The 18,366-nt window shown below is 40.1% G+C and overlaps 2 protein-coding genes across 7 annotated transcripts in view; both read right to left on the minus strand.

Moving 5' to 3' along the window:
- kirrel1b (kirre like nephrin family adhesion molecule 1b) overlaps positions 1-3,983 on the minus strand; it is a 99,888-nt gene extending 95,905 nt beyond the window's left edge. For both annotated transcript variants that reach the window (XM_007552027.2, XM_007552026.2), the window contains exon 1: positions 3,521-3,983. In XM_007552027.2, coding sequence (XP_007552089.1) covers positions 3,521-3,566 — 46 coding nt within the window. In that variant the 5' untranslated portion in view covers positions 3,567-3,983. The remainder of the gene's footprint in view (positions 1-3,520) is intronic.
- A 6,329-nt stretch (positions 3,984-10,312) lies between these two features.
- The window catches only part of cadm3 (cell adhesion molecule 3), a 161,081-nt gene continuing 153,027 nt past the window's right edge, over positions 10,313-18,366 (minus strand). For all 5 annotated transcript variants that reach the window (XM_016671490.1, XM_007552029.2, XM_007552028.2 and 2 more), the window contains 2 exons: positions 16,256-16,381; positions 10,313-12,085 (listed from right to left, as the gene is read on the minus strand). In XM_016671490.1, coding sequence (XP_016526976.1) covers positions 11,967-12,085; positions 16,256-16,381 — 245 coding nt within the window. In that variant the 3' untranslated portion in view covers positions 10,313-11,966. The remainder of the gene's footprint in view (positions 12,086-16,255; positions 16,382-18,366) is intronic.

Genomic DNA, 18,366 nt, shown 5'->3' on the forward strand with positions numbered 1-18,366 from the left:
GGAGAAGCGGTGGGTTTGTGCGAGAAAGCCACCAGACTGAGCAGTAAATCAGAGAGGCAGCCTGAGCTGTCAGCGGCGGAGAGGCAGGCAGCAGACACCTGGAAGAGTCCAAACAGGCTAAACACACATTAGGCTGCAGCTGCTGGATGTAGGGGACGGATTCACGCTGATCACATTTACAGGCTTACACCGGCTCAGCAGGAGACACCGATGCTCCGCTCTATTCTCCTTCTGTCTGGTCTCTCCTTCCTTTGTTCTGCTGCTTCGGTTTTGTCCTGTTCTGCTCAGTTCTTCTTGCCCATTTTTATCTCTTTGGAGTTTCAAATTTTGTTCTGCCTGCTTTCTTTGTGTCTGACATTGCTCAGCTGTAAACATATTTTCCTCTGCTCTCTAATGTTTTGATGCTTTATCTCTCTTGTGTCTTGTTCTCTTTCCATTATGTACACCCTCACTTCAAACCGCCCTGATCCATCTTTTTAAGCCATCCAACAACAGAATACAAAAACCCTCAGCTTTTCCCAGAGTTACTTCACTGATGCTTTGACCAACAGAGCTCTGTTGTACGTTATTCTTACTCTATTATGTTATCACCACAAACTTCAATGTATTTTATTGAAATTTTATCAGATGGAGCAACATGAAGTAGTGTGAAACTTTGAAGTGGAAGGTCTCTGATGTTTATTAGAGAACATCAGTGAACAAACAGCATCATGAAGACCAAAGAACAGCAGATAAGTCAAGAGGAAGTTGTATGGTTCAGTTCAAATCAAGGTTAGTTACTAAAACAAAATTCTCTGCTTTGAACATTTCACAGAGCTCTGTTCAAGCTGACTTATAATTGCCTATTTTAATAATTCAAAAACCAAATATGCCTTATTATGCATTATTTTGTGGAAGCCGTTTGGCAGAGGACAACACAGTGCTTCCTTATTTCCACTCTTAGAGGCAACAGCCAATGAGTGCCAAGGAAAATGAATGGTGCTCCTGGATTGGCTGCTTTGCAAACATCAGCCAATAACATATTAAGTTATGCGAAGTTCTTTTAGCTTTCCAAGCTGGATTTTGTTTAGAATACTATAGATATGCTGTATGAAAAAAAAACAAACAAACAAACTCATAAGTAAGCAAATTTTCCAGTAATAATTTGGAGTTACATTCCACAAAAAGAATCTGCGAATACTGAACTGGCTGGATGTCTGTTCAGCAAAGAAGACAAAGAGATCATGATTACAGCTTAGCTCAGGTATACGGTGTGGAAGAGGTCGCTCTGACCAGAGCAGACCAAAACTGCCACAGACCTGATTGTGAAATCACGATGTGTAGCTAAAAGGTAACTGCACATCATCATCTACACACCATTAAAACATGGAAGCTTCAAGCTGTGGCCATGATTTTCTTCAGAAGGCGTGAAGAAGTTGGTCAGAGGTTCCAGCAAAGACAGAACTGAAGGAAAACCTGGAAGATGCTGCAAAAGACTCTCCATTTAAGGCTAGAAAATATCTCTGAAAGACTAACCACAATAAGCATTTCATATTCATCTATTTCGATAATTGTCTATCAGTGATTATTGATTCATTTTTTTTTTATTTTAAATATCTGAGATACTGCTAATCTAGTGCCATGATCTTTCCTGTATATCCACACCATTGTGTATTTTTAAGCACTTATGTGCTAGCTACTCACAGATACTCCTCTGCCTTCATTTCCCAGAATACTGTGCGGTTCTGGATCGGAGTTCAGTGAATGTGCTATGCACTGAATTTTGAATATTCTGTCAGATGTATTATCTATTGATATTGATCACATGTCTGTTGCGATATATATTGTGATCGATTTATTGTCCAGCCCTGCAATCATTCGGCTGGAACTGCATTGAATGGTGTAGATGAAAGTACATTCATGTGTTCGAATGGCCTAGTCTAAGTTCAAACTTAATCTAATTAGTAATCTGCTACCAGACTTGAAAACTGACGTCTACCTTTAAACTTCCTCAAGTTTGGATATTTTACAAAGACAAATGTGTAAAAATGTTTCGCCTGTAGCTGGAGAGACATTCTCCAAAAGCAGCAGCTGTAATTGCAGTAAAAGGTGAATTAACAAAGTACAGACTCAGCGAATGCTTTTTTTCGAGGCGCCACAGACGGTAATCAAATTTTTCACTCTCAGACATTTCATTTCTGGTAAATGTTCCCAACCTGACTATCAAAAATAAACAGTGAAGCCGGGCTGAGCCTCTGCCTCATCCATCACGTTCCACTCAGGTGGTCAGGTGTGCTTCAGCCTGGGAGCTCCTCTGACTGACTGTCCAGGCAGATCATCGTCTGTGGTTCATCACACCGGCGGCCCGCAGCAGCAGGGACCCAGGTGATGCAGGTACACACACAGTTGCACGCACACACACATACAGGACTCCGTATAAGGCTGAACTGTTCATATCAGACCCCCTCAATAAATCACTCCTGTCTTTGGAGGCATGACTGCTCCCAAACTCAAACACACTCTGCGTGTGTCTGTTTTTGTGTGTGCGAGTGTGTGTGTCTACAGAGAGGGAGCGAGCGAGGGGGTAATCTATCAAGGTGATCGATAAAAAGGGGCATTAATATTAGTAATAGGACTTTTCTCCAGTCCAGTGAATATGTCTCAGTCTTTCAGGTAAAATATGAATTTTTCTTGGCAGCTGCACAGGAAGGCCTCATTCATGTGCGCCAGACTCTACCTGCATGCAAAGGAAAAAAAAGATGCGCGCACACACACACACACACATATACACACACACATACACACACACATCAGCTTGCTCTCTCTAGGGACACTTGCGTTGCTCTTTCTACTCTCACCACACACACACACACACCTACACACAAACACACACACACAAAATACACCAGTGTGACTAAAGGCACGTGTCTAGCTCGTGCGCGCACGCATTGAAAAATGATCCAATGAGCCTGATGTTAAAGCCCAGCGACCAGACTGTGCATTAGATCCTCGCCTCATCAATCATCCCCACACTGACAGCTTATGCGCAAATTGTGCGTGAATGCGCGTGCGTGTGCTTGCGTTGCGTTGACCCGCACCGTATTTGTTCCAGCCAAATCTACCCATCCATGCGTTTTAAAGGTCACGTCAAGGCAATGTCGTGTGCAGATGGTCCACATCTCTGCCCAAGAAAACGCGTAACGGAAGAAAAAGGAAAGCGCCGATTGCGCCTGGATATGAGCAGAGACAACCCCCCCCCCCCCCCCCCCAAAAAAAAAAAAAGATTTTTCCTTCCCGTCTGTGGGGATGTATGAATGATGCTTAAATCTGAAGCACTATTTCCACGCACGGAGTCACGCGCGTGGATTTAATGCCAGGCATAAAAACGCGCATTGCAAGTAGTGCCATGAGACATAAAGAGACCCTCAGAGCGCAAAGCAGCAGAAGGAAAACAAAAGAAAACAATTAATAGCAAACTTTTCACTGATGTCCATCGTTCTTTTGTTTTTCTCTCAGCTCTGGGTCTTCATCTTTTACTCACCTTGGTTGAAAGCGAGTGCCAAAGTTAGGATCCACAAGCCTGGCATGGTTCAGCCGAGCGCATTCAGATTCCTCCCCTCGGCTCCGTTTCTCTCAGAAGACACCATCAATTCCTGCAGAGCGGCTGAGTTTAACAGTAATCCTCTCTGAGTCATGAGAGTCAAACAGGACACATTTAGAGGAAAAAAATCCCATGCCTCTTTCTCCTTTCCTCCAACTACTTCCCACTTTTCCCGTGCGTAAAATAAATCTGTCTCCACTTTTTCTGTTGTTGTTTTTGTTTTGCTGGCTCAGTCCGCAGCCGCTGTCCGCGCTGCGCTCTGGATCCCCATTTAAACAGTTCTGAATTCCTTTCTCCCTCTTCTAACCCTCTCTGTCTCTCTGCGTGTCTCTGCCCCCCTCCCCTCTCACAGACAATCAGTAGCACACATCCCCTCTCTCATGTACTACCAGCACCTCCACGCCTCCCCTCTCCAAATCTCAGTTAATGCTCCACAGAGGGGCAGGGGGCGCTGCAGCGACGGCGCCAGGAACAGCGGTCTGGCCCTCAAAACTTCAACTACGAGACCCTTTAAGTTTAAAATCTGAAGATTACTATACAAGTTATTGATGGATAATAAGGATTATTGGAGAGCACGAGCAGAGTGTTTGCTTAGAAATTATTTCCAGCAGCTAATTTGTGTAAATTCCAGAAACGTGTGCGTGCAGTGCACTATCAGTGATTGTATAGTTTTTGAAATCGGATATCATATTAATGTTATGGGTGAATATTTGTCGTCTCAGTTTTATCCTAAAGTACAGAAAATTGCAGCAGTTTTATGTTATTACTTGCTGATATATTGGAACAAATGAGACATGGTGAAAATACTTAAAAATGATGGATTTCTCATGTCAGACAAAAATAAAACATATGTAATGTAAGTATGCTTTAGCAGGAGAAGTTTTAATATCCGTACATAAAATACTCCTTTAACAAATTAAACTGAAAGAACAAATGGGAAAGGGGCTTTCCAATTTACTCGCCAACACAATTTGCAGTTTAAAATCAAGATTGCTTGACTCACTGTATTGTACTGCCCTCTGGTGGCCATGTTGTGTAGTTGCGAGGCGCAAAAAATGTGAAACAAGTCCTATCAAATTCTTCGACGATACATTGTATTTGTTACTGAATCAAAAGCATTGCTTGACCTGTAGACAGTTCAGACAGCCTAACAAGAGGTCCAAAACTATGTTTCTTATTTACTTTATTATTTAGTTATAACTGGTATTAAATATCAGTGTTAAAAATGTTTTCCCCAAAGAAAAGCATTTTATTCCAAAACAATTTTTTACTTTTGTTTTCAAATGTTGATGCTAGTTGAAAGTAATATTGTGAGACATAGTAAAAAAGTAACAACAATAATAATATATTTTAATGTGTTTTTCTCTTCAAAAACTCAACATACACATCCTGAATTAACATGTAATCTGGTTGTGTCTGTACTTTATTATTATTATACAAAATGTCTTCTGTTGTTATAGTTCTTATATCTGGCCCTAAACACAACGGAAACCACTGTGTTTGTTGTAAGTGTGTAACTTTATGATCAGTAGATCCTCCACTTTGTTTCTTCTTCGGTGGTATTGTTTTGTGAAATTGTTTGCATCCGTGTCCTGTGAGAGAGGAGAGTGCAGTTGATTTTTCATCAAAATATATTTTGATGAAAAATCAGTTTATTTATAGAGTTATGAAGTGCATATATGTTACTATCATCATTGTAATACATTTATTTGCCCTGTAATGTGAATATTTGAATTTAATATTGTATAGCAACAGGGATAAACTTCAAGTTTGTCATTTGCTTTTGCTTTGTTTAGGACATCAGGCAGCCAGCAGTATGTTTACTTTCTGTTTCCAGTTCTCATCAGCGTAAACGGAGAAACCGTCCGTCTCCAAAGACGAACTGTGTCACGGCAAATCCTTCACTTACAACCAGCAACGCAGTTTAAATGAGATCCTTTCTAATCAGGAAGAACCAGCAGCAAGCAGATGAAATTAACCCAAATTCATGTTTATTGAAGTCAACAACTCAACTCATATTCTAACAAAAAGAGAAGGAGAAAAGAACAAAACAAAACCTAATATTTTTTGGAACATTTCAGCCAACAGTTTAAACCCCATCACAGCATCTGTCAGGGTCGCGCACTGATGACATCATCTGCCTTTTTTATACAAATTAACACACACAACAACACTACTTCCATGTGATATGAATATTTACTCAAAAGGAAGACTTATCATCCAAATAAGAAAAAAAATTGGGTTTTTTTTTATTTTTTATTCATGGAAATAAAAATATTTTTGTGAACGCAACACATTAAGAGTGTCTCTGGAGTCTGTTTGGGTCATTTGATACACACTCATCCACAAACACAGGCACACACACACTAAAGTACATGCACACACACCACAGGAGCAGACATACCTGCTGTGCATATTCATGTATGTGTGTGTTAATGCACCCATAGTGTGTGTGTGTGTAAAGTGTGGTCTGCATGTAAGAGTTTCCAGAAAGGCAACACTATATACAGGAAAATATATAAAAATGGTTGCTGAAACAAGAAAATAAATGCAAATACTACAATTCTAACATTCAAGTTTTGGGAAATCTAAATAATAATAATAATAATAAAAAAAAAAGATAAATCAACCAAACTGAAACTCATACACTGATGATTATGCACAGCTTTTAAAAAACATGACTTAAAAAGTAAATAGTTTCCTCTACAAAATGGGGCTTGTTTGCAACTGCCTAAAGAGGAGATGACGACTCTGAGTGAGGGACAGTCCGGCTAAAACTGACTGAAGACGGAGAAGAGAAGCGATGCTTTGCTGGCACCTGGGGACAGTTAGTCGCCATCACACCCAAGCTAGAAAATACAGTTTCACTGACTGCGCGTCCCAGTTCAACAACAAATGCAGATTTCATGTTGGGGTGTTGGAGGAAAGAGCAGAAAGAGTCGTACTTGGTTGGTGGGCAGAGATGAGGAGGTTACAGGCGGATTTATCTGGGACACGGCGTATGTTTGCAGAACAGAGGGCAGCAGCGAAGTCTCAGGAGAGTGGCTTGTCGGCACTTCTCGTCTCCAGCAGTATCTACACTTTCCAATCATTCCTCATGCAAGCTACATGCTAGCACATTAACTAAGACAAAGAACAGGACGATAAATTACAGGCAAATACAGGTCCATTAGTTTTTAAAAAGACATTATACTTTAAGTAGGAGGCAAGTATTTCCTCTCTGTCCAGCATGAGCAGAGTTACAGTGGACTGAGGCTAAATACAGTTCAATGCTAACGTCTTTGAAGTGTGCAACAAGCTCTCTGAGACAGAGCTGAATCTCTGCTCTTCAACCATAACGGAGATGAAAAGCTGAGTCAAACTCAAAATAAAAAAATATATATATTAAAAAAAAAAAATACCCATCCATCAGCTATGCCTGCTTTATCCCATAGAGTAGTGGTCCCCAGACCCTGATCCTCATATCCTTCACTTTTTGAAGACGTGTTGCTCCAGCACATAGACTTTCAAAGACTGCATCCTTAGCGTGCCACCAAGTTCCTCAGAAGCCTGTTTTTGAACCCTGGTGTGTGTTAACTGGGATATTCACAAAGATTTTCCCTGTTTGCTCATCTTGACCACATTTGACCAGATTTTGGTAACTGAAGACATGGAACAATTTTTTACAAAGTGAATTTATTTGTGGTGTATTTGTGGTCATTAGATATTTCCACAACAATTATGTTGTTTCTATTACTCCAAATTCAGTTCTGAAGTATTTTTTATGGGTTATTTTTTATGGGTAATGTAACATTTCTCTCAGTTCTTCCTAGTTCTGTTTCCATTAAACTTTAAATTTAAGCTAAAGATATTAATTACTGAGAAGAGAAGGTAAACGTCACCAATGAAATCTTAAGCTACAACTCCTTAGGAGGAATTGATAGATACAGATTATGGAGATTTAGATTTGTCTTAAGAAAAAATTAATTATTATCCTTTTACATAAATTAATTTGTAGAGTTGTACCACTAATGGTGGCAGCAAAGTGCCTGTTACTTCTGATTTGAAGACATTTGTCACTATTGATGTTTGAGACATTACATGTTTGGACAATTAACCCCTCTGGTTTTGGATGATGTTGTGAAGCAGGAAAGAAATGTGCTCTTGTTTTACTTTCAGAAACTTAAGATGCGTAACTGTGGCAACAAGATATACTTTTTGTGACCAGATGCAAATGATTAGTGTCTCAAAAGCTTGAATAATACCAGACTCAAAATCCCAGAGGAGTTGAAAAGGAGGTGACCAGGATCACATCCTGTGGACCCTGACATCTCTCTGCCCGGCTTTCTAAAAAATGTGGCCAGACAGAGATTTAGGAAGGAGCGGCAAAAGCAACTGAGGTGGAGTAGCAGGCCTGGCCAAAACCTGGTGGTATTATCCAAGACATGTTGCTGTAAAATACCATCTCTGTCACCTGAATATTGAGCTGTTTTCATGTTGTGGCTGTCAAACACTAACAGTCTTCATTCAGAGGATCCTTTAGATTCATTTTTTTCTGCCCCCAGCATCAACATCCAAAACGACTCTTTGAAGATGCTTGGATTATATGAGTCATTTAAACCATATTTAATTTTTGTTTGGATCAAAAAGGTATTTTTGAGTTGAATTGAATATAGAATAATCTTAGCTTCAAACAGAAGCTGCTCAAAAGAAAGGAGTATTTGTTAGTATTTCAAGAAATTTAAGTTTTCAATAATGAATTCGTTCACACAGTTTCAACACAGATTATCCTGGGAGCTTCTTGCTGACATCTCTTAGTCAAAGTCCTTTGAAATAATGCCTCATTCAGCTGATTTTCATACCAGAGACCAGAATGTATGTTTCGTGACATGAGCTATATGCAAATTATTAACCTGTTTTAGAATCTGTTTGACAGAAAAATGCATTTTATGCATAACATAATTCAGCCGGTAAAAGGATAATTATTATTATTTATTGTTTTTTGTTTATTTGCTCACTAGAAGAGGTTGCAGACCACAATCTGATACTAAACTTAATAAGATGCACACTGACAAACGTGCAATTAACTGTTTATTATTTTGCTTTCAACTGGCTGGAGCCATATTGGATTTTGAGGTTCAGGTTGTTGGCAAACTACAGAAGACCTTCGTTTCCATCCTTCCCATTTGAAAATGTCAAGTAACGAATAATGGGATGCATAATTAAATCCTTGATCCGAGCATCCAGACCCAATAGGTAGAAACTGCCAAGTCAAAATCCGGATGCAGTAAAGAAAAAAGCGCCAGCATGTTGGTGCTTGGCAACATTAGTATTTACAGAGGTGGTGCTTATTAGAAAATGTTTGGAAACCGAAGATCCAAAACACGCAGGACAGTGGACTCTGGGGACCAGGGCTGGGTACCACTGCTGTAAGGGCTGTACGCCCGGGATGCAGCCTATCCCAGCTGCCACAGGGCAAAGGCAGAGCACACCCCGGAAAGGCCTCTGGTCCATCACAGGGCCAACACAGAGAGACGAACAGGGATGATGATTTGCTCATGCACACTCGCAGCCTAACTGCACCCTGTCTTTGGACTTGCAGAAGGAGAACCTGGAGGAAACTCAGGCAGGTGCAGGGACAAAATGCAAACTTCAAGCAGCAGGAGGTGCGAACCCATGACTCTGTACTTTTGCGGCGACAGTATGGCTGTATCGCAAAATACCAAAAACACTATTATCTGCATCAATTAAACATATACCAGCCAATAATTCTTTCAGTAAAAACTCACTAAGTCCTCTTAGGTAGCTGACAACACTTAATACAGGAATGCTGCACAAACACAAACTCTTACCATGTATTTTTAAATATCTTAGAACACTTGAAATAAGACAAAATTAACTTACAAACAAATTTTCAGCAAAATGTAGGAGCTTGTTTTATTATAAGTCAATAATTCCTTAATCATGATAGAAAAGTAGTTCCACTGGCAGATTACTTATATTATGGAAATATCTTGTTATATATCAAAAAATCCATCAGTGGAAAAAGTATTTTTCAAAATCAATATTAAGGAAATACTTACTTAAAACAACCTGCAATGCTGAAAAGTTATTTGTATGTTAGTTTTGTCATTTTTCAAGTGTCCTAAAAATATTTACACTAGAAACCAGACAAAAATACTTGGTAATATTTTTGTGTTTTTTTTTGTAGTGAAGGTTGTAAAACTGATCAGTGATTCATCTCCTACATGCCACGACCGCAGAGAGCTTTCAGCTCACACAGCTCCGTCTACACAGGCTCCTCACTGAGCTAAAGACGGGCAAGGAGATTCTGGACATGTATCGGAGATGGAGGGGAGGGGAAGGAAGGAGCAACGAGAGGAGGGGAGACAGGGTGAAGGTGGATCAGGACACAGACAGCTTGATTGATTAAAGTATGAAAAGAAATAGACGAGTGGAGGGAGAAGGAGAAAAGTAGAAGAGGACATTAGGTTCCCTAAATGACTTTCTTGAGTGTGAGAGCAGCCTGAAATCCTCGTCTGGCCAAACAGAGCCTTGGCATGTGTACAACCTGCAGCCAGAGCCTCTTAGTTAGATTGCAATCAATTTCCATGCCTGGGCCAAGTGGGGCTTGCTACTGCCAAGGCCAAGTCTCAACCTTAATAAAGCAGCGTTCGTTTATGGGAAGCTTTCGCTAAGCTGGCGAATGAGTCCTGCTCACACAAGAAAACCATAGCGGGAAGAGATTGTCCCCCCACCCCCTTTTTTTCCAGGAACTTGGCTGTAATGCATGTAGACAGCCCTGTTAGGTCCTGTGAGCATTTTCTCAACCCCGGAGAAGCAAACATGGCAGGTTCTTAGAGAAAGCCAGTGAAGCCCCTATTCAGCGGACTCAGAGCCAGATGGCCTTGCCAAGAAAGGCGATCTGAAGGTGAAGGCGAAGCGAAGTTAGGTTCAGCAGGCTGAGTTTGAAGGGAAACTACATGAAAGACAAGAAGGAAACTCTATTAAACTCATTTTGAATGTTTAACTCAGACTTGGCCACCGATTAGAGCTGAAGGTTTGACAACGCAGGGAGAAAGTGTCGCCACGGAGCACGGCACGACAAAAGAAGCAAAGAAATGCCCAAACAAAAAGACTGTTGAACTGACAAACCAGCAGACACTGTAAACTCTTAACACTGACGGTAACACAACAAGACGCTGACAGGAAACACAAAATCTCCCTAAAAAATTCCAAAAAGAAATTTAGAAAACACAAACAAACCAATAGGAAAAACATTCTTTGTACAAATATTTGCAGTTAAGGTTAGTTTTCATTGCAACATTATGGTTGTTACATGTTTTTTTTTTTTTAGCCCAAAGATAATGATTGTTTTGACTCTGAATTTTCACGCATGTAATAAAAACAGGCAGGCTTTTTTTTTTTTTCTATTTTATTTTTGAGTATTTAAGTTGCTGTAATGCAGTAGCGGGCTGCATGAGAAAGGATAGGGGGCGCCGAAGAGTGACAGAATGCAGAAAAATAACAGAACAGAAAGTGTATTTACAACACACCGAATGTTTTCTGTCAAGTAAAAAGAATGCTATATAACTCTATATTTATATATTTATATATATTTATATATGTATATTGGAGGCCCTGGGCTTGGCAGCGCAAGGTGGGAATGCTGTTTTTGCAAGTTTTTGTGGTGGTGCGTTGTGGAAAAATCTGAACGTCCGCACAAAGCAGTTTGATGGCATAGAAAGATTAAAAAAAGACGGAAGGAGATGAAGTTTTCCAATCAATAATTTTGTCTACCCTAAGCAAGTTTAAGGAGGGACTCTGCCTTGTTCTGATAGAGAGCATGAGGACAGGAACGTGAAGGGGGCAGACCCGCAGTTAGCTGCGCTGTGGAGGAGAGGTCGTGACGATGTCAGAATGTGGTTTACAATTCAGCTTTTTCACTGCGCCGACAGTTGAAAAAAGGGATGCTTGTGAGAGGATGTGATAATGGATCAGGATGTGTTAGTAGGAAGCTCGGCTTTGTTAATCTGAGCATCTACGAGCGTTCAAGTCTGCGGAAAAACAAGAACTGAATCATGTATGTGTGCGCGTGTTTGCATGTGTGTGTGTGTGTGTGTGTGTGCGTGTGTGTGTGTGTGTAACTTCAGTTCATCCGAATGTCAGTGCAAAAGATCTCACTCCCCTGTATCAATGCAAAGAGGGTAGTTGAAGCTCCGCCCACAGTTCTTTACCTCCCTTCCCTTGCCAACATCCCTTCAACAGAGTAAAGAACTGAAGCTGTTGTGAAAACAAATGGAGGTTTTTCCTTTCCTCTCTCCTCCAGCTGGATCCTTCAAATTTTCCTCCTCCTCCTCTTCCTCGCTTTCTCTCCCCCCCACCACCACTCTGTCCCCCCGCCCATCTAGATGAAGTACTCCTTCTTCTCTTCGGCTCCGGAGTGACCTCCCTCGGCGTTGATGATGGCCGTGTCGGCGTCAGGGGCGTCGTCGGAACCCTTGGCCTCGTGGGTCAGATACGTTCCTGTGGGACGAGGAGAAAAAAAGCGTGACCCAGTGAGCCGGAGACAGAGGGGAGAAGGGTGGAGTAGAAGGATTGTAGAGGCCATAAAAGTCAACCACTGGGAGTGAAGGTCCCCAGTAGGATGGGATGTTTGAGATGAGATTGTGTCAACATGTTCCAGTGTGGCTCCGAAGCAAATACAACGAGAGCTTTCAGCGGCTCGTTGTTTTTCTGGTGGTTTAATTGTCTGAACTACTGCGGCGGAGACAGATAATCAGCCCAACAGAAACATCAATCTACCAGCTAATGATGTTTCTTATTTACTATCCAAAATCTTTTTGAGCTAATTGTTATTCAGAATATGCAGAATTGACATTTCAATATCACCATAGAGCTGCTTTCTGTGAGATAAAGTAATAAAGGATCAACTGTGTGGCGATGCTGGGAATGAAGTCTGGCACTGCTTCAACATTCTGGTTAAGGATGTGGGGAGAACCCGCCTACTTATTTATGTTTATATAAACCACTAAAATGACCATAAAACCATTAAACCCAGAATGCAGCAATGGTGTTTTTAAGTTTTGCTATGTTTCTGCATGATCTTGATTATCTGGCAGCAAACTAAACCTAGCATCCCAACACCAGTGCCTTTCTGATGGGGAAAAACTAAACTGTTTAAGTTCACCACACCAACCAAAGTCAGTTTATTATAAAGTACAGCTGAAATCATACTATATCTAAATTTGCTCTTCTAAAGCCAAAGTTTGCAGCTTACGATCAATAGCCACAATCAACCATCAGGTGATTTGTTTGGGATCATTATGCTGTTAAAAGACCAAATGATGTCCCAATTTATATTTTCAGATATCCAGTTTGCATGTAGATGGTGTCTAATGGTTGCTACTGGAGACCAGGTGACTGTAGGATGCCCCTGTTTACTGCGACTCAGACATGTTGACATTTCTTCTCTGCTGCAGTTGTTTTAAATATTAAAGTTAATTCTTCAACATTATGTGTTCAGATGTCTTTCCTATAACCATTTCCCAAATTATGATAATTTGACACACATCTGTCTTACTTTAATGGGATGTTCTCTTTTCCATTTCCAACATGAGAGGAAGAATGGGCATCTGCTTCATGTTAATAAGCATGAATATATGTAACTATTGTTTCAGTTACATAAAGACGTTTTTCACTAAAAGCTCGATAGCTGTTACTGTTGGGGCTTTTTTTTTTTTAAAGAGCAAACAAAGAAAAATTAACAACCAATATCTTAATTCTAGGATTTTCTTTGCACCCCTAACTGAACATAGTAAAATGAAAGGCTGAATTGTATGTATATTTTTAGTGCGATACGACGCAATAATGACTAAACTGGTTTTGATTTTGTCTGCTAACAGTTGTGGAGGCATTACAGCTCATTTCTAATAGTAGTGCATTTTATCTGGTTAATATTAAAGCCAGAGTTGGTCATGCATGTATAAGGTATAATATTTAATGCAGCAACATAAACTGTGTTTACTTAGCTTTGCATAGCTTTTGTTAGGGAAACACACTTTTACAGCAGTAAGTTCATAATTTGACTTACATATAACAAAGCAGGCATTTACAATTATTTAAACAAAAATAAATCTACATATTTAGACAAACTTTCACTAGAGGCATATTTGTGAATACTGAGCTGTTTAGTTAGGATACATTGATTTGAATTTTGCTCAAAGAGGCAATCAGTTCAGTCTCTGGATGTTTTTGTGAGTCCCAGCTGAATAAAGGATCTGCAGCAACAGGAACCTAAACTGAGCCGGACACAGTGACCTGGGAAATAAAATGGACCTGAGCACAAGCAGTAATCACACAATATTCTGGAGAATATTCAAGCTCTTACATCATATTCTTGTAATCTTCAGTTATTGTTCTACGATTCCCATTAGAAGCACAAAGGTTATTTCTTTTAGGGACAAAAGGTAAACGTGTAACAGAAAGAAACTAAATACACTTTACTGTTCTCACAAAACTTTAACCACTGAGTTAATAAGTCACTCTGGGATGGGAGTAATTAATTTTACCATCACAACAGTATGATTTATTCATTTGCCCAAATAACTGTGACTTAATTAATTGCCAGTAAGACGAAATCTGAAGCGAAAGAAAGCTGAGTAAACAAAACATGTAATGAACAGTAATGAGTTGTCATCAGCTTGTATCACTGGGGCTTCAACATGCAGGAAACAGGAGGTCTGAACAGACTGCACAGATCTGTCAATGAGGTCATCAGATATAAAGATATTTCACCCACTAATACCAAAGTAAAAGTTTTAGTCATAAAAACTCATCTAATACTTCTATCACTCACTGTTTTCTTCAAATTATTCAGATTTTTCCCTCCAAATTGCAGTATATTTTTTATTTAGGTCACCATATGTCTTGTGACAAAAGCTGCAGATACATTTACATTTCATCTAGCAGGCTTCCTCTGATTTAAAGAGCCCTAATGACGTCACAAAACAGCCATCTGGGTTCTGCACGTCAGTCGGCTCAGCGCCTCACAGCCCAGTTTAAGCAACACATCCACCATAATGGATTTTAAAACAGTGCCCAGTTCCCTCCATGTCCTGTTTGGAAGCATCCTTGTTATGTAACATCCACACATTTCAATGGCCTTCACTGAGATTTAATGTAACAGACCAACACAAAATGCTGCATAATCATGAAGCTGAAGGAAAATTATGCATTAGGCAGATCGGATCAGACAAGAGGAAAACAGCTGTGGTTGTCTGGTTTTATAGTCGGTGTCTCCTGGACCCTCCACCTCCGTTTTGGGGTCATTTGTAGCCCCAACCTCCTTACGCCAAGAGTCTTATATTGAGCTCCATCCTCCGTTGACTCTTAACAGCTTCAAAGCCCCTGATGAGGAACGGTGTAATGTCTCCACCATGTGTCATGATGAGGAGCCTGTTTCAGGGCCAACTGCAAACCAAACAGTGTCAACTTTTGTCTGATCTTTTTCCCAATATGGCCTCTGGAACCCTGCAGACAGGACTTCCTCTTAGAGGCAGGCAGATCCATCTGAAATTTTGATAACATTGGAACTATGTCGATATGAGAATTGGATTGATACTAGTGTGATGAGATTAATACTTTAGTTTCAAATTCCCTGTTGAATTCTTTTTACCAAAATAATAATAATAATAATTCAAAGGAACACCCAGAAAACACCTAAAAGTCAGAAGTTTGATGATGTATCCTGTTTTAAAAATATATACCTGTATTGGTATCAGTATTAAATTGTTATCAAAATATACAGTATTGCACACTTCTACTTCTTTTAGTTTTATTTAAATAATCTCTTTGTTCTTACCTTTCTTATTTAAGCATATTTATAGAATATACAACTATTCCCTTTTTACCAACAGATGCGTCTTTATGTTGGACTTCTGCAGCTTGTCCAGAGATTTCATGGGTTTCTTTGCTCCATTTCAAAAATAATGCTGCTTTTGACTGACCTGTCATTGGGGCAGCAGTTATACTATTGTCTTTTTGGACTGAGTAGTGAGATGCTCAAATCTTGCGATAGGGATAACGTAATCCCTGGTCAGGATTACGTTATCCTGACCAGGATCCTGACCAGGATAACGTAATCCTGATGTAAATTTCTCCACCTCTTTATTTCTAACGTGGCTGCTCTGTTCTTTGGTCGTTATGTTCCTGTTTGCTCACTGATGTTCTCAAACAAACCTCTAAAACCTTGACCTTGGCAGATTTACACAGAGATTTAATTACACACAGGTGGAATTGAATTACTCATTAAGTGACTTCTGAAGGTAGTTCTTTGTAGAGGGTTTTATTTAGGGGTATCAGAGTGGAAAGGCCTGCATTCAAAAGAATGTCAGATTTGTATTTGTAACTGAAAACCATGTTATACTTCCTTACACAACACTATTTTATGTTAATGTGACATAAAAACCGAAAATACATGTGATACACTTTAAGAATGTCAAAAACTTCCGTCGTCATCTTCTGTCCTCTACATTTCAAATTCCCTCAGTCATTCTCTCTATATTCGTGTATGTGGGGAAGATATGTTGCCGTATTTTTGCATGCATCCACACATGTATGCCAGCTTGTCTCTCTGTATGTTCATACATGAATGTATGAGTGCGTCTGCGGGCTTGTTTGTGCAGAGCTGCTGACCTTTGTGTCTGATGAGGTATCTGCCGAGGACGATGAGGAGGCAAAGCAGGATGAAGACGATAACAGCCACCACCCCTCCGATCACAGCGTGGTCCACGCCCGAAGATGCCGACATGGCTGTCGTGTCTTCAGAGGAGGTCAGGCGGGGCGGGATGACAGGAAGAGAAGAAGTTAGGACCCGAGAGAAGGGAAATATAAGAGTAAGAGTAAGCTGGAGGAGATAAGAAGAAAACAGAGAAAAGACAAGACAGAGAGCATTCCTCGATGTATGAGAAGCAGAGGAATCGTAATGGGGGAGAGGAAAAGAAACATGGGGTTGGTGGATGAATATTGGTGGAAATGGAAGACAGATGATGAAAGGCAGCAGAAATAGAGCGAGAGAAAATAATGGGGAGAGTGACAGAGGGAAGGCAAAAAGAAAAGATAAGAACAGGGGAGCAAAGAAACATGTCAGAATATAATACCCACTGTGGCAAACCTTCTTCACAAGACAAAAACAGGGAAGCAAAAACAAAGCCAGGAGAAAGAGAGTCGCAATTTCATCACCCTCCATTAACAATTGTTTGTGCCTAACTTACACAGAAATGTGCAGCTTACAGCTTCCTTCAGTGAACGGGAACAAACATAATTCCAGATGTTGGGTGAAATCTCCCCAGCTGTCGGTTTTATTGTTATGCTAGCTCTACGCAAGTTTTAGAAAGACAGAGAAACTTGTTGGGGGTCCAAAACGAGCAGGATATCCTGATCGTGCAGCAGTCATTGGACTGTTTCTGGTATCACATTGTCAACATGGCTGCCAAGTAATATCTTAATCTCTTGAAAGTTAATGCATGAGTTGTCATAGTCAGTTTTATTCACCTGGTTTATGCAGACAAGCAAGAAATTTGACTTTGGTTCCACTTTGCTCTGAATGAAGATGCTTTAAATATATATCAGAAAAACAGTTGCCTTGTTTTCTCCTTCATTTTTATTCCTAAATCTGCTGATATTGAGCAATTTACTTTAACCAGAAAAGACTTCAAAGTGCCTCCTTATGAATGAAGGTGCGTTATGGGTCATCATGGTAATTATGACTTGTATACTTAATATATTTATCGAACAGTTAACATTACAAAAACATACAAACATAGAGCAATTAACCATGAGAAAAAGAAAAATGTAGTAATATAACACGTAATAATAAATATGACCACCTATTAGTAAATACTAGTTATGTATTTTATTATGTGCTATTAATATTATCAGAAAAAAAATATTTTTTGTGAATTTTGTAAATCAATAGTTAATAGTTGCTTGTGTGTTTCCTCCTTAATCTGTGACGAAGTAGAACTACTCACAAATTCATCCACAAAAGATTTAAAGTTTTATTCCCTTTTGTTTACATCGGCCATTTTGGCCTCTTAGGGCTTGGAGAAGGTATCAGTTTTCAGCCAAAACAATTTGACACAGCATTTATTTCGCCTGTCTCTTTAGGCTGTATAAAAGCCCTGGGTGTTTGTAAGAAAGTCACTCAGATCAAATCAATCCTGAAGTGGCACTTCCCCAACGTGTGGGACATAAAAAGCATAAAACACTTTGTGAAATCAAGGGGAGAAGTTGGATTCCATTAAGCGAGTGTTTGAAGGACCAAACAAAAGGAAAAAAAAAAGACGAAGGTTATTTGGAGACCCCGTGTGATTACAGTAACAGGATACAATGACAAATGCAGAGATGGGGGAAAAAAAGAACGAGATCACAACCAGCTGATGTGGTGAGAACCCAACTTTGCAAGGAGGAGTAGCACTTCTATTTCTCAGAGAAGTGTAGGACCTGACAAGAGCTAACCGGCAGAGAGCAGAACAGTAGAAAAGCTTGACGAGTGAGGGAGAAGTGGAAGAAAAAGACAAAGCACACTTAAAGTGGAACACACACTCTGAATGGCCGGCGTGGAGGTGAGAGGGGCATGCTGACGAGGCGAGAATGAGAATGAGCCAATAAATCCTGCTGTCAGCATCAAAGGAAGGCAGACAAGACCCAAGAACAACTCACAGCCAGCGCCCGCACCCTATACCACACTGACACACACACACACACACACACACACACACACACACACACACACACACACACAC

Source organism: Poecilia formosa, unplaced genomic scaffold (assembly GCF_000485575.1).
Source record: "Poecilia formosa unplaced genomic scaffold, Poecilia_formosa-5.1.2 Scaffold45, whole genome shotgun sequence".
NCBI lineage: Eukaryota > Metazoa > Chordata > Actinopteri > Cyprinodontiformes > Poeciliidae > Poecilia > Poecilia formosa.